The sequence below is a fragment of the Prionailurus viverrinus genome, chromosome D4 (genome assembly GCF_022837055.1).
Source record: "Prionailurus viverrinus isolate Anna chromosome D4, UM_Priviv_1.0, whole genome shotgun sequence".
In the NCBI taxonomy this organism is placed as follows: Eukaryota; Metazoa; Chordata; class Mammalia; order Carnivora; family Felidae; genus Prionailurus; species Prionailurus viverrinus.
The window spans coordinates 61178199-61200032 of record NC_062573.1 but is presented as its reverse complement, the minus strand read 5'-3'; the positions used below and the strand labels follow the sequence as shown (position 1 = coordinate 61200032).

Here is a 21834-nt window from a genome sequence, read left to right as displayed (position 1 = left end):
TCATTTAGTAACCCACCCAGCATGTCTGCAGGATGAGTCACATTATTGCCCCCATGTTTATAGATGAAGAAACTGAGGAACAAAGAGGCTAGAGAACTCAAAGGTTTCATAGCTAGTACCTGGCAGAGGTGGGATTTATAGCAGACAAACTGCACAGTCTGGGCCACACCAAGTGCCCTGCTGCCACCTCTGCAGCCTGACATTCTTCAGGTTCAATGAGAGGGAGACCTAGGGGCCCTTCTAGGCTGTCAGGGCTGACCAAACTAGAGCCCTGTGGAAAAGTATGTCTGTCCATGTTGCTCAATTGCCTTTGTTTAATAAAGCAAAAATAATAAAAATTTTAAAAAATCTAAAATGTAAAGACATAAATGAATTTTATGTTTTGATAGCTTAATGTTGCTCATTGTTTAGGTCAATAGAATTTTAAAGGTTGCCAAACCCAACTTTGTGGTCATGAAGTTATTGGCAGGAGGACACAAAAAAGAATCTAAGGTAAGTACATTGTGGGGAAAATAAATGGGTGTTAAATTATTGTAAAACCTTTTTTAAGTAAGATGCATAAATATTATTACAAAAAGAATTAAAACATTCAAAAAAGAGGTTCATTGGCAGAAAATAACCTGAGTGTACCATTTTGCTTTGAAACGGAGAGATTTTATGGACTTGGTTTCTAAAATCTGCCCTTCCATTCCCCTCCCTCCCTGTGTAAATTGCCAAATGACTTGGAGTAAAACAAAATGTGTGAAAACAAATTTATGGAAAAAAGGTAAAGACTTTGTTGAATGGCTTAAGAGATGGTAAATTCTTTAAACTCCTCTTGCTGGTGGTGTTACACCATCAGTGCCGTATCAACATGTGGTGTGCTGCTGACCATTTGCCCATTACATGTACCTGTTTATTCCCTGAGCTGCTTCCTGTCTGGCTTCCTTTTCTTCCTGTCTGGCTTCCTTATCTTCTGCCTTGCTTTATTAGATACATCTCATTGCTTGGTACTCTGTTGACCCAGGAACTAAAAAACGCGCTCTCTTTCCCGTAATTTAAGTCCATTTTCCTTTAAGTGTTCTTTCATAAACCCAGAGATAAGCTAGTTTTCCTTCCAGTTTAGTTTCTAACTTGTCATTAAACCAGTTTTGTATCTCTTGTGCTGTCTTACCTCTAAAATCTGGAGAAACTCTAAAAAACTGTACTGTCTGAATATTTGTAAATACATTAGTTTACTTTCCGCCTTTCTTTACAGGTTCCTCCTGAATTTGATTTCTCTGCTCACAAATATTTTCCTGTTGTGAAACTTGTTTGAGAGACTGAAAGGGTCATAAAGGGGTAGAATCTACTTTCAGATTCTAAGAGGATCCATCCGTCAGTCTTACCACGTAACGTGAAGTGAAATGGATTTCTTAGATAACAACCTATTATAAGAAATACTTTTAATTTGACAGCCTTATACGACGTGAATGAAAACTGCTGTTTTAAAGTGGTTTGTTATGTTCCATGGATGAAACTGGTCTTAACTGAATGCATCGATGAACGTTCTATGGTTTTATTACAGATTTAATCATAAATCATTTTTTATGAATGAGTGAAAATAGTGTTTGTAAAGGTTAATAAATTTCTTGACAAAAAAATGCACCACTGGAAATTAGAAACAACAGCACTTTGTTGATGCATGTTAAGAATTGAAGGTGTTTACACTTAAAGTCATTCAAACAGATTATTCAAAAGTTTCAAAACAAGGGATTTAGCAAACACTTGTATGGGGTTTTGGCAAAATACATTTAAAGGGAATGGCGGGTGGGGGGGGCTCTAGACTACATATGGAGACCAAATTACATGGGGATTGTGATTTTATGTGTCATGGTGTCTTAAATTATATACCTGTAAGAATATAGAGGTTTTTAAAAACATCCTTTAACTGTCCTTTTGGCACTTTTAAAACATTATGCGTAATGTTGGCTAGTGACATTTTCAAAAGGTAGGAATGTATAGATTATGTGTAGGGTTAGGTTTAAATGTGGCATACTCCTTTTTGGTTACTACTAAATACTCAGTTTAACCTGTGAAATATTTTCAAGTGGGGATCTTTCCAGGATCTGCTGGCTTGGAAAACAGACTTCAGTCCACCTGTACCTGCAGACCCATCGCTAGAGACCCCACCCTTCCTTCGCTGCACATCCATCTTCCTTTCTCATGCTATCAGGGATTTTTACTCTACTTTAGATGGTGTAATTTGTCTCAACTAGTGAGGGCCTTGGTTTACAAAACTCATTGTATAAAATTTATACATAAAGATGTCAAGTTCTTTGACTTTCCCAGAGATGTGTTTCACAGGCACACCAACGATGAAGCATTTTACTTTAGCTTTTTAAGTGCATATGAGAATACCAACTTTGAGTAAGCCTTCAATGTATACATTATCAGAATTTTATAAGCCATTTTCTAAGGGACAGCTTAGTACACTTTGTACTGCTCTCTGAGAAATAACACATACCATTATTTACACAATTAAGCCATTTCCCCAACTCAGACACTAATGAACATTTTCAAAGCCTAAGCTGACAATGTGAAAAAATATATAACCCAGTTAATGGAATCTTCTTGTGTTTTTTCTAAAATTCACTTCAGAGACCAGCATTAGAAGTTGAGTGTCCTATAAACTATCGATTATTTGTAATTAATAATCTCTTGGAGTAGACTGATCCCTTGGACCTTAAAGAACCTTGAATTTGTACTTCAGGTTCCACTGTGAATGGATAACCAGATACTACCAGTTTAAACAATCCTGCTAGTTATTGGTCTAGTTATAGAATGACAGCACACAGACTTAACAGGGATTGGTTTATTTCTCAGATTCCATCACATGAAAGTACATTATGTGCAGTGCTTACACTTCAGGAAATCTGATTGAGTCTTGCGTAGGGAATCTGCAGTCCCATCTGTAGAAAAAAGATGAATCCTCACACTCCTGTCTACACGCCATTTTGAGTATAGAGGAAGGTGTGAATTTAAAAGTTCGCACCTATTAAAAATGGGAATAGCTGATTTTGGCTGAAACCAAAAAACCGAAGTGTAGGGGATTTGAGATCTACTTGCTTATTACACAGGTTTTTGTTTAAAATAAAACCACATCTATGAATCGTTGCCTTGCAATAGGTGCCTGCATGATCTCAAGGTAAGCCAGGGGTAATAAAGCACGACTGTCTGGAGAAACAGCTCACAGGACATCCCTCCTGAACAAATGGCCTTTGGAGCCTCAGCACATGAAGATGGAATCAGTGTGGTTATTTTTTTTTTTTTATTTATATTCACGTCCCAGCTCAGTCCACAAAAGGTTTAATAAGGCAAATCACCACCCTTAATCCAGTTTGCAAGCTGATTCTTCAGGGACCCAGTAGGGCATGAAGGGAAAACAAAGCAATTGGACTAACAGTCCTTTATTTCTCAGAACTCTATGCACACTGATTAAACGTGAAATGAAGAGACTTTATTAATTATTGAAAAAGCAAAACTATCAGCCCTAAGGCTAAGACACAAAGGGAAGTTGGACAAGGACTTAGATAAAACCTTACAAAACTGTGTTTAACACCCTTCTTTGCCTTTTCCAGGTGGAGGAGTTTAATCTTAGTGATTAACAAGATACCCTACGTGAGTAACATTCACATTGGAGATCTTAACCTGAATACAAACCAGGTCCTGCCTTCAGGGCCTGCCAGGGGTATGGGGAGTCCAGACCAGCTGAGGGGCCAGTGTCCAGCTTGCCAGCTGTCTGGCCTGCAGGGCTCTAACTTCTCTGGGCCCCCATTTCCTAATAAGCATCACCACCCACTTGCCCTTTAGAGGGCCTGAGAGTCACACAAGTGTGACTCTGCCAGTCATTCGTAAGTGGCAAGAGCCTATTTAGCAGAAATACTGAGAAGCAGCTCAATGTGAATTAGGATTAGTCCTTTTCAAATTAACATTGATTTTTAAATCACTTTTTAAAATAGTCCTCTACTACGAGCCAAACATATAGACTGCCAAAAACAACTTGCGTTTCTCCGGCCTTTCTAAACTTTCCATCTGTGTAACAACTGTATATACCCTTAAGCGTCAGCTTCCTGTCCTCCTGTAGTGAACGGGCAGTCTGTCCACAGTAAACACGCCACCGTGTGCCTTGCTGCCCTCCATGCTCTGCCAAAGCCCCAGGAACAGCTCTGCTGCTGCCCCTGTAGTGGCAAGTCAATCCGTTTGTGGCTCTTGGTAATACGGACTTCTTAGAGACAATTTTGCTTTGCCCACACATAACTAAGCAAAGTAAGAACACAAATGTTCAAATTATAAGTCACTTAGAAGCATTTTTGTACATTAATGACAAAGGTTATACAAGTGGTCTTTTAAAAATTTCTCACAAAATGTCTCTGTCTACAGACTTGTTTAAAACTGTTGGTAGTGATGTTTGCGTTAACAGTTTTGCGCTCTAGGCCACAGAATGAACCCGAAGTGAGCGCATGACAACATAAACCAGTAATCATTCATTGCTGATCGGGGAGAACAGAGATACCAGGCTGGTACCTGCTGCTCAGCACAGCATGTGATGGGGACACCAGAGGTACCAGAGAAGAATGCCCAGGTGTGGTGGGTCTTCTTGGTGTCAGAAGACAGACACTTCCTACAGGCTCTGATTGTTTTCAGCGAAGTTACATTCCAGAAGAAGTGCCACTGTCACCATACTTGCAGGAAACCTTGGGTTCTATTTTTGGTGTTGATCTTCTCTTACCTATCAGCTGACAAATTGACACCATGGTACACACTTCAAAAATACCCCCCAAAAACCACCTAACAGACCATTTTCCTACATAAAATACATATTAAAACTCCACAACAATCATCTTTAGATGTGTATTTTACTTAGTACATTTCACAGTATTCAACCCCTCACAGATATTTTGTAGTGATCTCTGTTCAATCCTGACATCAAGTACAGGATTCCAATCGATTCAGAGTGTGTGATTCCTCTTTTCACGCTGATCAAGTAAATTTATCATGTCGCCTTTCTGATTTTCAGCATTAAGAACTAAAAAAGAAAAAAAACACACATAATATTCTGATATTAAAACATTTAGGAAAGCCAGCCAGGCAGGCTGCATTTGACCCAAGTGTCCACAAATTGCCTCATCAAGAGGACAGCATCTCCCATGGCAATATCATGGGGCACTGCATTCCCAATCAAGGACAGCAGAGCAAAGAGGCTACAGGTCTGGCCACAAAGGTGCCATGAAATAAAGCCATCAAATAAAAACTCCCTATTTAAAATAGTGAAATAATGCCCCCATTGCCCTCTAAAATGGACAATACAAAATGTACTAACATTTTTTTGATATCACAACCCTTGTGTGTTGCTCACATCCCTTTTGTGAAACTGACAGGGAGCCCAACGCAGGCACTGCGGTGCATCTACCACCACCCCCCACCCCCGTCAGCTCTACTGCAAAGTCTTCCCTTTACGGAGCCGAAGCCCAAAGCCTCCCTGTAGCTCGACTGTCCTTGCTCTATCCCCTGACACACAAAGGACAGGAAAAGACCTCACAAAATCTAAAACCACCATGCTGACTTACAACTACTACTACATATTAAACGGTGATTTGCTTAAACGAATTAAATGGCTGCCTTGAATTAATAACTGTCTTTTAAAGTTCTCTATTCAGAGTGCCTGTGTGGCTCAGTTAAGCATCTGACTTCAGCTCAGGTCATGATCTCACAGTTCCTGAGTTCAAGCCCCACGTCGGGCTCTATGCTGACAGCTCGGAGCCTGGAGCCTGTTTTGGATTCTGTGTCTGTGTGTGTCTCTCTCTGCCCCTCCCCCGTTCTCTCTCTCAAAAATAAAACATTTAAAAAACTTTTTTTTTAATTTTTTTTTAACGTTTATTTTTGAGACAGAGAGAGACACAGCATGATCGGGGGAGGGTCAGAGAGAGGGAGACACAGAATCTGAAACAGGCTCCAGGCTCTGAGCAGTCAGCACAGAGCCCGACGCGGGGCTCGAACTCACATACCGCGAGATCGTGACCTGAGCCGAAGTCGGACGCTTAACCGACTGAGCCACCAGGCGCCCCTAAAAAAACTTTTTTAAATAAAAATCAAAAAGTTCTCAAAGCTGGAAGGAATGCCTTTTTCTAACCTCCCTGGAGTCAGCAGGGTCTGAAAACTATTTTAATGATATGATGGTGATAATTCTTCAACTTAAAAGAGCTGACAGCATTTTTATCTGCCTCTGTCCTCGCTTTGTTGGAGCACCTGAGTGTAGGGGATGAAAGCCCAAAGCTTCACTGTAAAGCCAGACATTTAGGACACTACTGATTTAAAAGGATGGTGAAAGAGGTGTAAGGCAGTAACCGCACCAGAAAAGGTGTGCAATCCTCCAAGGACTGAGGTGCAACCAATGATAAGGAACAGAAAAATTGGCTTTGTATTTGCTTAAAATTCTGACTTGCTAATATGTTCATGTTCTGCATTAAATCGCCTACACAGTCTGAAAATAACTTAAAAATCAAGTTAGGATTCCCATTTCTAGAACCCTCAAATCTACCAACTATAGTCACTGGCATGCTGGATGAAATATGAAAAGATATTTTAAAGAAGCACTGTTGAATCAAACCCAAATTGGGGGACTTTCTACCAAATAACTCGCTACAACACTTCAAAAACTATCAACGTCGTAAATGATGAAGACAAATGGTTTGGGGTTAAAGGACCCAAGGAGATATGACAATAAATGCAGTGTTTAATCCTGGACTTAGATCTTGGACCAGAAAAGTGGTATTAGTTGGACACTTCACTACATCAGAATAATAGCATTGTGTCAGTATTAATGTCTTCATTATAAGATGTTAACATTTGGGAAACCTGGGTGAAGGGTATATACTATTTTAAATTTTTAAATTAAAAAGTTAAATTTTAAGATACTAAAATGCATCATCTATAATAAAAAAAAAAAGGAATAAATAAAAGGGAATCTGGGGCACCTGGGTGGCTCAGTCAAGCATTCAACTCGATTTCAGCTCAGGTTGTGATATCATGGTCATGAGATGGAGCTCCGCCTAGGACTCCATGCTGAGTGTGGAGCCTACTTGGGATTCTCCCTCTCTGTGCCCCTCTCTCACTCTCTCTCAACACAAATAAACCTTAAAAAAAGAAGGAATCTATGAGGCCAAAAATGAAGTAAAAGTTAGAACTCCTAAAGGTAATAAGCATCAAAGCTACACCTGCCCTGAGGACTTCTGAAGCCTGAAGACTCTGGGCTTCTCCCTTCATAGCATCAAAAGATGCAGAGGAACAAAACATAAAGATGAGGACTGCACTCAAGGCAGCAAGTCCAGAAGCAGACCCGTATATAAAACTAAAACTCCCAAATGCTCATGTCCTTGGTTTAAAGGTAATGGAAAAGTGGTGCAGTGAAAATGGGCAACAAGAAAACCTAAGTGGTTAGAATACGGGACTTCTTAATTGAGACGACCATGCAAGTGTATAATTTGAACTCAATTTTCCTATGTGAAACAAAAAAATCCGAAGAGAATTTACTGAAGTGGTAGTGAGTCTGTAACCCTCCTTGAGACTAATAGAGGTGAATGATCTCTAGTGCAATACTACTCTAACTCAGTCCCCTGAGCCTTCCTACAGATAAAGTTCCCAGGAAACTAGCTCACAGTTAAAAAGCACAAAACACAAGGAAACAAGCTATCATGAGGACAATCTGCAGAAACAAAAGAAATACCCACAAGGTTTTCAGACACTGCAATTGGAAAACATGGTATAGAAAACTTGGAGATTATATTTATATATATTTTTTAATGTTTGTTTATTTTTGAGAGAGCATGAGTGGGGGAGGGGCAGAGAGAGGAGACACAGAAATCTGAAGCAGGCTCTAAGCTGTCAGCACAGAGCCCGACACAGGGCTTGAACTCTTGAACTGCAAGATCATGACCTGAGCTGAAGTTGAATGCTTAACTTACTGAGCCACCCAGGTGCCCCAAAACTCAGATATATTTAAAGAAATAAAAGATGTTTGAAAATAGGAGCAAGGAATAAGAATACTTAGAAATGAAAGCAAAGCATGAATTAAAGAACAGAGAAGGTATAGCTGAAGGAAAAATTGGTGAACTAGAAGGAAAAATTGGTGAACTCAGAATGATTTCTGAGGAAATCATTCTGAATGCAGGGTAGAGAGGCAGAAATGGGTAATAGGAGGGGCACCTGGGTGGCTCAGTCAGTTAAGTGTCTGACTTCAGCTGAGGTCATGATCTCACAGTTCATGAGTTTGAGCCCTGCATCAGGCTCTGTGCTGACAGCTCAGAGCCTGAAGCCTGCTTCACATTCTGTGTCTCCTTCTCTCTCTGCCCCTCCCCTACTCACGCTCTCTTACTCTCTCAAAAATAAACAAACATTAAATAAATTTAAAGAAAAAGAAATGGGTAATATGAAAAAGGGGGTAAGAAACAGGAAAAGAATGGTAAGGTCTTTTTTTTTTAATATGATAGATTTTTTTTTTTTTAGGTTTATTTATTTTGAGAGAGGGGAGGGAAGGGGCAGAGGGACAGAAAGAAAATCCTAAGCAGGCTCCACACTATCAGCACCAAGCCTGACGCAGGGTTCAATCTCGTGATCTTTGAGATCATGACCTGAGCCAAAATCCAAGAGCTGGACACTTAACTAACTGAGCCACCCAGTTCCCCAGGATCTAACATTTCTGACCTGAGTTAAAGAAGGAAAATGGGAAGAAGTATTATTCAAAGAGATCTTGACTGAGATTTTCTAGAAGGACTAGCTGTTACACTTAGAACATGGTGGTACAGTGTGAGTAAGCCGAGAAGCCAATGGAACAAAAAGACCAAAAAGTAGATCTGAGTACAAATGGAAATCTATTTGGTAAAGGTAGTGCCTCAAATCACTAGCCTTGAGATGGTGTTGGGCCAAATGAACGGCTCTTCGGACAAAGAAAATTGGACCCAAACTTGTGCCACATACTTGAATACATTTGATGTTAATCAAATGAATCGGAGATCTAAATGTAAAATATAAAACCAGATGATCCTGTAAAGCAGTGGCAACAGTGACACAGTTTTTGAATCTCTGGGTCCCCACATGAAGCCACTACATTAAAAAACTCAAAAACCACAGACATTCACAGCAAGAGTAGATGACAAGGAATCCTGCAGACCCCAAAACACAGGCAGAGACAAACAGCAGCAGACAGTGTCTAGAAAAAAAATGGGAGCAATGGAGCACCTGATGGACCTGAGAAGAGGAGAAAAGAACCCCAAACAGGCAACACATTTACACCAGAAAGTACTGGGCCAATGTACAAACTGCAGCTTGAAGCAAGAGGGTTTCTGCCACCCCCACAGCAGGTGGCCACAAAGTGGCCATGGCAAAGACGAGGGGGCTGGGGGAGGCTGAGCCCCACAAACTTCTGAAACTCATCTGCTGGGGCTCCTTCCCACATAGAGCCCCACGAGCAAAAAAAAAAAAAAAAAGAAAGAAAACTCAGAGAGCTGAGTGTGAAGAAGAGCAGAGGCTGAGTAGGGACAAGGGACCTGAAAAGCAGATAAAAGTGGGGAAGGTCCCACTAGTCAAAGAAGATGGGACAACTTGAACTTCAAAAAGAATAATAAATACAACGGAATGAAACCCATCAAAATAGGTTTAAATCCATTAAGTTTGTATATTTAAAATCATCACCTTCAAAGGATAACAGGAAAAATAATTCATTATTGTGAAAATTGATAAATAAAAAGAAGCATTTATCCTATGTTCTATGCCTAAAACCACTGACTTGCCTATTTATAAAAATATCCCAATCAACCAATGAAATAGAAATGGTTCAATTAGAACACCACCACCAAAGAATTAAGGAAGGCACTGAACATCAACTGATCCTTCCATCACAAAACAAAGACATTACTTGCCTCCTGATGAAAGAACATACCACCACCTACCATGTTACCACAGGCTTGAACTCAAACAGAGTCTTATCAAGCCTCTGGATATCAGCTGCCAATTTACAGGAAACAGAGCAGAAATAAGAACATACTAAGTTGTACTATGAATATATAACCAGCACTGTATAGACTGTGGAAAACTCCAGGGCAAATGGAGGAAAGGAATGGAAGGGGAAGCTGTAGACTGAGAGAGACTTAAAGATGTATCAATTCTAAGAAAATGGGAAAAACTAAATTACGGTGTTCAGGGATACCCACTGGAGCAATAAACCCATAAAGCAACTCAAGAAAACGCTTACTAGATGTGGGGAATAAGTTTAAGAATTCTCGGAGTTTGCACCAATGGGTTAACAAAGCTTAGGGCGGAAAGCCGCCACAGGACAAAAGCGCTCATCGTAGAACAAAGCACAGAGCGGAAAGCCACTTCCACAGAAAGAAAATGTCTGTTCGAAAACAGGTAGAGGCGGAAAGCCACAGCAGCAGGGCAGAAATGCCCAGGGTTAGTCATTAAGTAAAACAAAGCACAGGGTGCAAAGCCGCCACAGGGTGAAAATGCCCAGAGCTAATTAGTGAGAAAAATACCTTGTTGACCCTGAGGTAGCATGCTCTGTCTTAGCCCCTAGAAAAGCTAAGATAAACAGACATAGCACCTGGTGCCTGCCATAAACAGCCATCTGCTCAGCACTGGGATTTTGTTTTGTATTGACCCAAACCCCTAATACCACATATCTCACACCCAAGTTAATGATCACTGTTTCATTGTCTCTTTCTGCACGTACATCATGTTTGTAAGCCTTCTGATCCTAACAAAAACAGAGCAAGGACCCTTTCTCAGGGTTCTTGTTTCCTCCCGGACATTAGCCTCTCTCGTATTCAATTCTGCATCCACTCTCTTGTGGGACAAGAGAGAACTCCAGACTCAGAGTCTGCGACAACTAGAAAGATCAAGATAGGGGATAAGTCTAGGGGATGGGGAGAAGGGGGAGGGGAGGACATAAAAGATTTTAAAAGTCATATGAGAGAAAGACACTATATAAAACCAAAAATCAAACTGGGAATAAGTATTTGCAACTGACATCATGGATAAAGGGCAATCTCCCTAGCATATAAAAGAACTCTGAAAAACTAAGAAAGGAAACACCAAGAATCTGACAGAAAAATGAATTTTAAAAAAGGGAACCAAGGAAGCACAGGATACTAAAACAAGAGTATGTGGCCAGAGGGATCCTTCAAGAACAGGAGGTAATAGATGTGAGGGGTGACAGGGTCAAGAAAGCCACCAGTAGACGGGGTGTCCAATGGGTGCTAAACCCACACCATTTCAAAGCATCCCCCTCAAGTGACAAAGGGAAGATGGACCTTCACGATGTCGAGACCTGGCAGGCAGTGCTGTCAACAAACCAGTATGTGCCTCCCGGTGTGAAACAAGAAGAGCACATACAGCTACAAGATGTCCAGCCGGAATCCAATCACAAGCCAATGGACAAATCCAGAATCTGATACATTCCACTGCCCTGCATCCTTTAAAAATTCAAAATAATAACACAAAGTGCCACTATAAAAAGCTGCTTGGAAGTACTGTGCAGACAGTGAGGCCTTTTGACTGTTGCTACAGAGTGATTAAGTGGTGACCTAGCCACTCTGTCAGGAAACCCCTAGAAGTCACGAAGACAAATGCTCCAGCTGATACCCGAGGGCTTTGGCCCCCTGAACATGCAGATTTTCTGAAAGGTCTTCATCTTGGGCTTCTCTGCCATCCCCTCCCTCCACTGCACGATGTTTAAAGGCTTCTGAAGAAAAGAAAGTCTCCTTCAAATGATGGATTACAACAGTAATGTTGGGACACATTGTTTAGTCACTGCCAAAGTGAAGGACCACAAGGGGAAATGCAAGGTGAACCTCCCCACCCCCGCCTCCACTACACTTCTTACCATTCAGATTTCTGTCATTCCCTGCAAGGGCTGCCTGCTTGTCTGTTTCCGATTCTGCCTCATTTTCGTCCATGTTGTAGTCCTCCTCTCCTCCCAGCTTCTGCTGGTTTCTCCCTGCAAACAAGCACAGGCACAGAGCACACAACCCACATCATTTCTCTCTCGAGGCCATAGGGGCACCCAAGCCCAGGAACTGGGGTTTTCCGGGTGACAGCTTAATGATCTGGTCTTTCTGCGACCTCTCAGGAGGCAGGGAGGACTTGTGTGCCTGCTGCCCGAACAAACAGCAGGTACGAGGTCTCTACTTATGTTCTGTCCAATTAAACTCTGAGTCCATATAAACCATGGCCCTCAACACAGGACAGCACTCAGGGCTGGAACTGAGGAACCTAATGAATTAAACCCATATTCCAGTTTTCTGAAGAGACAATCCACTCAAGGTTAAAGGAAGGCACCACTGTTGCTGGAAACAACAGGTTTCTAGTTAATGACGGCACCTCCACAGAAGGGCTGGTGACTCTGACAGAAGGAAATAGAGCAGCTACTGGGAGTCGAAGGATGGCTTTTTCCATCCTGCCTACACAATTCAACTATTCATCACTTAAGTCAGCCCCACAGAGAACAACCAGAAAAGATCAGGACGAAATGTGTTCAAGAGACATGTTCATAGGGTTTCACGTGAATGTCTCATATACACATATTGATAGACTTCACTCTGGTATGTTTCCCTCTGCTCACTGCCTGACATGGAAGTGAAGCACATGCCTTTGGCCCCTGCCACTTTCTTGTACAATCAGGTCACTACAAATGCCCCAGGACGACATGTATCCTGCAGGCCCTGCGGGACCTTGAACCAATCTTCAGCTGTTTCGCTCCACGGCCAGTCTGAAACCTGAGTGCCACTGGGTCGGCTCCCTGACTTTCCTTTTCTTTTTAATTCTTCAACTGCACCCTCGTGAGAGCACATTCCTCAGAAAGAGAAACTTGAATACAAATTAGATCGATAGAACATCAAGGTAATTTTCACAAACAAGCACATTCCCCACTCCTGTTAGTGGGTCATCCCACTGACAGGTATCTTCTCTTCCTAAGTGTTCCTGGCTCAGTCGGGAGTGAAGTCTTCCACACTACTTTTAGGGACCCAAGTACACCCCAGGATACTGTGCTGATCTCCATTTCCCACAGTTTCGTGTGCCTTTAAAGAAAAGTCAACCAAACCAGAGAGGGAGGAGTCACGTGTCACTTTGCTGCAATGCTCACATCGGCACGAAACCCCCTCTACCCAGTCATCCCTCCCTCCATTCCCAGGGCACCGGTGGCAACACCACACCACGTGACGCTGCGGAAGACGCAGGCCAGGCGTGTGGCCCAGCGTGGGCTACGTTCACAAGGCACCTAGCACCCACGTCAGGCCTTCCACTGAGACGCCCCCCCCCCCGCCCCCCCACCAACTCCCTGTGAACCTGCAACTGGCGCGAGCACACAGCTCTTCCCTCCCGCCTCCCACTCTGTAAGACACCCAAGGAATGAGACCAGCAGATGGCAAACTGCTGTTCAGGAAGCTTCCTAGGGGCCCCTCCAGTGTCAGGGGATGGTTGGTGGAAAGGAGCCTGCGGACACCCACAGAGCAGCTCACGCACCTTCCTCATCAGCGTCCTGCTCCTCCTCCTGCCCGTCGGGGACAACCAGCTGGTCCCTCTCTAGGTCCTCGGTGTCCTGGTTCTCTGGGCTCTCCAGCAAGGCTGCTGGCGCCCGCGGGGTGTGGCCCACCGCCTCCGCTTCCCCAGTGCCTCTTCCGCCTGCAGGCCTGTCTTCATCGGCCACCTGCTCTGGGCCCGGCGGTGCTGGCGGCAGCCCCGGCCCGTCCCTCCGAAGAGCCTCCTCACCGACGGCCTGAATCTCGTTGGTCTCCTCTGTGCACAGAACACCGTTCACTGCAACCTCACCAGCATTTACTTTCATTGGAACAAAAACACAACCCCTCATACCACTCAGTTTCTGGATCCTTCCCAGGGGCTGTGGCTAGGGGAGCAACTGGGTAATTTACTCTGTGACTCTGTAAAGACTCCAGGTGCCACTCAACCTGCAGCTCATCTTCAGACCCATGAGGAAGAGAGAAGTGCTTCAGGGAAAAAATTTGGACTCAGTTATCCTGATTACAGGGACAACCAACAAGCTGAGGTTATCTGATGGCAATAACGGAGACAAGTACTTGGGAGTGGGCTGTGCCAGCCGCCACGGAGTCATTCCACAGGGACACAGCAGCCCCTGGTTCCCAGTGACAGCTGCCCAGAACTCAGCCATCTCCCTGTAATCCCACAGTCCCGCTGATGTCCTCAATAAAGCATGGCCTGGGCCTCTCTTTACACAGCTGGCAAAGAACAAGGCACTTGGTTTACAGGGACGAGAGGTAAGAGAGGGAGGCGCCAATTCCAGGTCCCCACAGAGACTGTCACCTTCCTCCTGCAGCCCAAACCCAGCTCACCAACTGCCTCCAGCAGGGACACTCTGTCCTGAGGCCCCATGCACAAATATTGGACACGAGCTGTCATCACATGGCTTTGCAGAGGGCTTCCGTGTATAATTACCAAGCTTCACTCACCTTTCTCACCTCGTCTCCTCAAATCCAAAGCCACCTCAGAACTGGGGGCTGGTGTCTGGGGCTCGCCATCGCTGGGCACGTTTCCTTTCACTGGTGGCACCTCTGCCTGGGGCACGTCGACTTCCTGTGGCCTGGGCTGAGGCTCGTCGGGGGCTCGGAGCTGAAACAGGAGCACAGGACGGCCGGGGGCTCCGTGACCTTAACCTCACAACAATCCCAAGCAAGGAGTGGATGTCCTTCTGGCAGTCAACACACTGAAACCTTGAGAAATGCTATGATATACACTGATCATGCTCTACCAGCTGGCATAAATCCAAGCTCTGAGGTTAAGATCTCCCAGAAAGTATTTTCAATACTGTATTAACAAGTAGGCAGAAGATCAACAAGGACAAGGAAGACCCGAACACTATAAATCAACCACACCAGAATGACTTCTATAGAACACTGGCCTGACAAGAGCAAATCACATTCTTCAAATGCACATGGAACATTCTCAGGGAGAAACATACTTAGGCAATGAAACAATCCTCAACAAATTTAAAATGATCAGAGAACATGCTTTGTATGATGTCAATCACAATGGAATGCAATTATCAACGACGATAAAATTAGAGAAATTCACAAATATGTAGAAATGAGACAACACACTCCTGAATAACCAGTGGATCAAAGAAAAAACAATAAATGCAAATAAGAGAGAAAAATGAAAACAAATACATAACATACCACACTTAAGGGACGCTGCTAAAGCAGTGCTTGGAGGGAAATTTACAGGCCTATATTAAGGAAAAAAAATAGAAAGATCTCAAAACAATAATCTAATCTTCTACCTTAAAATACTGGAAAAAGAAGAGCAAACTAAACCTAAAACAAGGAAGGACATAATAAAGGTCAGAGCAGGAATTAAGAAATATAGAATGGAAAAACAACAGAAAACATGCATGAAATCAAAGTGAATTCTTTGAAAAGAACAAAATTGACAAGCCTTTAGCTAGATTAAACAAGAAAAAGAGAAAACTCAAATTACTAAAATCAAAAATAAAATAAATGCAAATAAAATATTAGACCTTACACAAAAATATTAGAAAGGAATACTGTGAACAACTGCATATCAACTTTGAGGACTTAGATGACATCAGACAAGTTCCTAGAACAATACAAACTACCGAAACTGACTCAAGAAGTAGGAAATGTGAGTGGACTTAACAACAAGACATTGAATTAGTAATTTTAAAATGTCCTCCAAAGAAAAGCCCAAGCCCAGATGACTTCACTAGTGAATTCTAGCAAACATTTAAAGTATCAATACCAGCTCTTCACAAACTCCTCCAAAAAATGAGAGAAAGCAATACTCCCCAACTCATTCTATGAAACAAATATTACCTGATACCAAAACCAAAGACAAGAAAACTACAGACCAATATCTCTTAAGAATACAGACACCAAAATCCTTAACAAAATACTGGCAAAATCAAATCTAGCAACATATAAAAGGATTATATACCATGACCAAGTGGGATAAATCCCATGAATGTAAGGTTAAACATACAAAAATCATTCAGTGTAATATATCAACATAAAGGACAAAAGAACACATGATCATCTTAATAGATGCAAAAAAAAATTGACAAAAATCCAATGCCTCTTCTGGATAAAAACACTCAACAAATTAAGAACAGAAGGGAACTTATTCAGCTTGATAAACTCCATCTATGAAAACACACAGCTAACATCAGACTTAATGATAAAAACCAAATGGTTTCTCTCCATGATCAAGAACAGGGATGTCTGCCCTTCCACCTCTGTTTAGCACTGCCCTAGCCAGGGCAACTAGGCAATAAAAAGAAATAAAAGGCATGCAGACTGGGAAGGAAAATGTACAACTATCTCTCTTTTTTGGTGACATAATATTGTACACAGAATATCCAAAGGAATCACACACCAACAAATAATATTAGAATAAAGAAGTTCAGCAAGGCTGCAATACGATATATATATATCAATATAGAACAGTGAATTGTATTCCTATACACTAGCAATGAGTAAGACAATAAAATTTAAACAATTCTATTTATGATAGCATAAAAGATACAAATAAACTGAACAAAAAAAAGTGCAAGACTTCTGTAAACTACAAAACATTGTTTGAAAGAGATTTTTACACTTGATCTTAGCCAAAAGGTTGAGAAGCAATGTTTGAAAGAGATTTTTAAAGGACTTAATTAAATGGAAAGACATCCCACATTCATAGAACAAAAGATGTCCTTTGTTGTTAAGATGGCAATACTTCCAAGCTGATCTACAGAGTCACTGTAATCTCAGTCAAAATCTCATCCAACTTTGTTGAAGAAATTGACAAGCAGATCCTAAAATTCATATGGAAAGTCAACCAACAAAGAGGAGTCAAAATAGTCTTTAAAAAGAACAATGTTGGATGATTCATCACTTCCTGACTTCAAAACTTACTACAAAGCTACAGTAATCATGGTGGTTTGGTATTGACATAGGGGACAAACAGACCAATGGAACAGAACTGAGAGTCCACAAATAAACCCTCATATTTACAGTAAATTGATTCTCAACAAAGGTGCCATGGCAATTCGGTGGAAGAAAGAATTGTTTTTTCAAAAAAGGTGCCAAGAGACAACTGGATATTGACACGCAAAGAATAAATTTGGACCCCTACCTCACACCATATACATAAAATTAACTCAAAATGGATCACAGGACTAAATGTAGGAGCTAAGAAACTATAAAACTCTTAGAAGACATTATAAATCTTCATGACCTTGGGATAGGAAGCAACAGAATAACAAACTGGACTTCGTCAAAACTAAAAAGTTTTATATTTCAATGAACATCATGAAGAAAGTGAAAAAATAACTCATATAACGGGAAAAAATATTTGCAAGTCATATAGCTGATATCTCTCTATATACACATATATATGTGTGTGTGCATATATATATATATATATATATATATATGCATACGTGTGTGTATCTATATACATACATAAAGAACTCCTACAACTCAATTATAAAATAACTCAATCAGAGGCATCTGGATGGCTCAGTCAGTTGAGCATCCGACTTCAGCTCATGTCATGATCTCATGGTTTGTGAGTTCGAGTCCCACATTGGGCTAGCTGCTATCAGCACACAGCCCACTTCAGATCCTCTGTTCCCCTCTCTCCCTGCCTCTCTCCTGCTTGGTGTGTGTCTGTCTCTCTCTCTCAATAATAATAATAATAAAAAAACATTAAAAAAACTCAATTAAAAAATGGGCAAAGGATCTGAATAGACATTTCTCCAAGAAAGATATACAAATGGCCAATAAAACACAAGAAAAGATGCTCAATGTTAGTTATTATGGAAATGCAAATACAAACCACAATGAGATAGGACTCCACACCCGCAGGGATGGCTATAATGACAACAACAGATAATAACCAGAGTTGGCAAGGATGTGGAGAAATCGGAACCCTCAAATTGCTGGTGAAAATGTAAAAGAGTGTGATTGTTTTTTGAAAACAGTCTGGCAGTTTCTCATTAAACACTGAGTTACCATATGACCCAGCAATTCCACTCCTGGGTATATACCTAAGAGAAATGAAAACTTAGGTCCACACAAAAATGTCTACATGAATGTTCACAGCAGCATTATTCATAATAAGCCAAAAACTAGAAATAACCCAAATCCCCATCAATTGACAAATGAATCAACAAAGTGTGGTGCACACACACGATATTATTCAGCCACAAACAGGAATGAAGTATTCATACATGCAAACACATGGACGAACCTTGAAAGCATTATGCTAAGTGAAAGGATGTAGACACAAATGGCCACATAGTATATGATTCTACTGACATGAAATGTCCATATAAGGCAAATCTATAGAAACAGAAAGTAGATTAATGGTTTTCTAGGGATGAGATGGGAGAGCTAACAATTATGGGTTTATTTGGGGGTAATGAAAACGTTCTAAAATTTACTGTAATGGTTGCACAACTTTTGAATATACTAAAAACCAATGAATTGTGACTGTTACATGGGTGAATGTATGGAATGAAAATTACCTCTCAATAAAACGGTTATATTTAAAACTAACAAGCGAAGATTTCCTGAAGGCTTCGAGCAGCAGCTTCGTGGGCCAAACTTCACGCACCCTGCCAACATGGGCTCCCAGCCCCCCTACTGACCAGCTGGCACAGAGGCCACAGTATTTAACCATCTCCATGAGCCTCAGGGCCTTCAAAACAGAACAACAGCAACTCTCTCCCAGGGTGGCTGTGGAGTCACCCTGGTAAAGTCACCCTGGTAAAGCCCTGAGCACGGGGTCGGGTCAGAGCCTGGCATACCCGGTCAGAGTCCCAACGTCCAGAGACAAAGCTGGTATGTCTCAGGGAACCAAACCTACCAGGGACGGCAAAGGTAAGAGCAAATCAGACAGCAGATAAGGGAAGTGAATGTCTGAACTGAGGGGAGGAAAGCCTTCTGGAAATTCTGGACAGAACAAAAACGAGGATTACCTGCTGGCCTTGGTCCTTTTTTTCATTCAGGTCCCTGGAAGCGACAGCTTCATTTCCCTTTTTGGTGACTTCTTCTATTCGCTCCTCACACTGCTCCTTCACCTCTTTCATCTGATTGATGCACTGGCTCCTTTGGTGAAAGAAAGCAAAAAAAAAAAAAAAAAAAAAAGACAAATATTTAGGGATGTGTCTATACACCAAGTGTTTCCTGCCATGACCATGGAATCCACTGTGTCAATAAGAGACAGAGCTCATCGTTTTCCTGCTTCCAGCTCTGTATCTCAAGAGCATACGTAAGGCAGGGCAACATGTGTGTTTCACTTATTAAGTGGCAAGAAAACTAGTTGACTGAAACTCACTAAAAATTTGTCACACTGTTCTAAAACAAGTGAATTTTATTGGTTAGAAAAAAAAGTATTTTAAAAAATACAATCTGTGTTGTGGCGCCTGGGTGGCTCAGCTGGTTGAGTGTCTGACTCTTGATTTCAGTTCAGGTCATGATCCCAGGGTTGTGGAATCAAGTCCTACATTGGGCTCCATGTTGAGTGTGGGGCCTACCTGGGATATTCTCATTCTCTCTCTCTCTCTCTGCCCCTCTCCCTGACTCATGCTTTCTCTAAAATAAGTTAAAATTAAAAATATATATACAACCTGAGATATAGTAAGAAATACATACATTTGGTCTTGTCCCCAGCTATTAGCTCAGAGGACCTAAAAGTCCTTAATTTCCTGAGTAATAGGAGAGTCTTCTGTTAGTCAAAGGGAGTCTCTCTGGACCAGACCTCAGATTATGCTAATTCGCTAGCTCATGAAGCCTTAGGATGGGGGCTGGTGGCCAGAGGAAACAATCCCATGATTATAGGGTTGGACTTTCAGCCCCACCCCCATCCTCCAGGGAATGGGGAAAGTAGAGATGGAGTTCAACCATGCGACCAATGATTTAATCAATTGTGCCTATGTAATAAAACCTCCAATAAAATCTCTGGGTGATGAGGCTTGGCAAGCTTCCCAGCTGGTGAACATACCAATGTACTAGAAAGGTAGCACCGAATTCCACTAGGAAAGGAGCTGTCTCCCCCACAAATGCCCTAAAACCAAGTCTCTACCATATAACTTGTTCCTGAGTTACATCCTTTATAATAAAACTGCAGTTGTACGTACAGCACATGCTTGAGGAGTTCTGTGAATCATTCTAGAGAATCATCAACCCTGAGCAGTACAGGAAGCAAAGTTCAGGCGGCCTGGGGACACTCAGAACTTGTGGGTGTCATGTGAAGAGGGGAGAGTCTTGGGACCAAAGCCCGTTGTAACCTGTGGGGTTTGTGCTAACTCTGGACAGTGTCAAAATCCAACTGGACTTCCGCTTCCAGAAAGATGGAATAGATGTATTTTTCCCTAGTCCTCCCATTAAGCACAACTAAAAACCCTGGGCATTGTATTTAAAACAAACGTAAGAGGACTGAACAGTAGAGAGAAGAAGGCAGACTGGCCAGGGACCTCGGATCCACAGAACACCATGGTGGTGTCACTGGAGAGCACGTGGGAAGCCTGTGTTTCCACCCACACCTGACAGGAACGCATCCTCTCCCCATGGGGTGATGTCAGAGGGTGTCCGTGAAGAGTCCAAGCCTTCTTGTGTGAGTCCCAGGCAGCAGGAAGAAACGAAGAGGAAAGGGAAAGGAGAGGAGGGTGTGGTGGACTGTCCTCATCTTCAGAAGCCTTCCTACAGTCCCACGCTACCACTACCTTTCCCCACTGGCCAGAATGTAGTCACTGGGCCATACTTAACTGAAAGGAGGGTTAGGAATGCAGAATTACATTGGGGGATAAAAAATAACAGATTTAGAGAAGCAATGGCCAGTCTTTTCCATAGGCAGTTTCAAAAATATTTTGAGCCACAAAATATTAATGATTGCATTCAGTCCCAAGTTGAGAACATTTTCGATTATATACTATTATATTAACTTAAAAGGGTTAGAATTGGAGACACCGGCATGAATTCATGCTTGGTTTAATATGAATACAGCTGGAAACATACAGAAACATTTATCAATGTCTGCATATAACCCAGGTTAGTACACACACACACAGGTCTCTCTACTCTGTAGCTGATAGGGCCCAGAAACACCACCACCCCAGCAGCAACAAACACACCCAGTCCCCAGATCTTGGCTTCTTAGCACCACTCTCCAACTAAAAAGCAACCAGGAGCTCCTCAGAGAAATGGTTGATTGAGTGATTCTAGGATACACAGAAGATGAGTCTGGAGCATCTTCTGGTACCAGAATGTCACGGAGTGCTCAAAAAGGGGGCGGGGCACACTGCTGGGAGTATGATCAAAACTGGAACAATGTGAGCAAAAAATAAATAAAATAGTAGTGGATTATAACCCAAGGTATAAAATAGATATTCCTAAGTCCACGCTGATATAAATAATTAGATATGTAAGAAGAAGGGCCAGATCTCCTGTGCAGGAAAATTTCAAATAGCTTATGTAGACACCCTGCCCTTAGGGGAAATGGAGCGTAACACCCCAATCTTCAAGTGTAGGCTATGCACACTGACTTCCTAAGACGGCAGCACAGAGGGCGAAGTAACAGTAAGTTTTACGGTGAAGAAGCCCGATAGACCCCACCACGGTAAGGTAAAGATTAACAAGAGTGACAAGCCCTATGGACAGTAAGTCCCCTTGATACCAGGCTGATGGAAGCAGCACTTTACTTCGGTGGCCTTCCCCTGGAAATGTGTTGCCCCAGTTTAACCATGAGAAAAACACCAGATAAAGCCCAACTGGAAAT

General features: G+C 42.1%; 2 protein-coding genes across 6 annotated transcripts in view; one reads left to right on the top strand and one right to left on the bottom strand.

Moving 5' to 3' along the window:
- NAA35 (N-alpha-acetyltransferase 35, NatC auxiliary subunit) overlaps positions 1-1648 on the top strand; it is a 94384-nt gene extending 92736 nt beyond the window's left edge. For all 3 annotated transcript variants that reach the window (XM_047829125.1, XM_047829126.1, XM_047829127.1), the window contains exons 22-23: positions 412-492; positions 1238-1648. In XM_047829125.1, coding sequence (XP_047685081.1) covers positions 412-492; positions 1238-1297 — 141 coding nt within the window. In that variant the 3' untranslated portion in view covers positions 1298-1648. The remainder of the gene's footprint in view (positions 1-411; positions 493-1237) is intronic.
- A 1808-nt stretch (positions 1649-3456) lies between these two features.
- The window catches only part of GOLM1 (golgi membrane protein 1), a 56816-nt gene continuing 38438 nt past the window's right edge, over positions 3457-21834 (bottom strand). For all 3 annotated transcript variants that reach the window (XM_047829131.1, XM_047829128.1, XM_047829129.1), the window contains 5 exons: positions 19037-19166; positions 14502-14661; positions 13540-13812; positions 11900-12013; positions 3457-5047 (listed from right to left, as the gene is read on the bottom strand). In XM_047829131.1, coding sequence (XP_047685087.1) covers positions 4971-5047; positions 11900-12013; positions 13540-13812; positions 14502-14661; positions 19037-19166 — 754 coding nt within the window. In that variant the 3' untranslated portion in view covers positions 3457-4970. The remainder of the gene's footprint in view (positions 5048-11899; positions 12014-13539; positions 13813-14501; positions 14662-19036; positions 19167-21834) is intronic.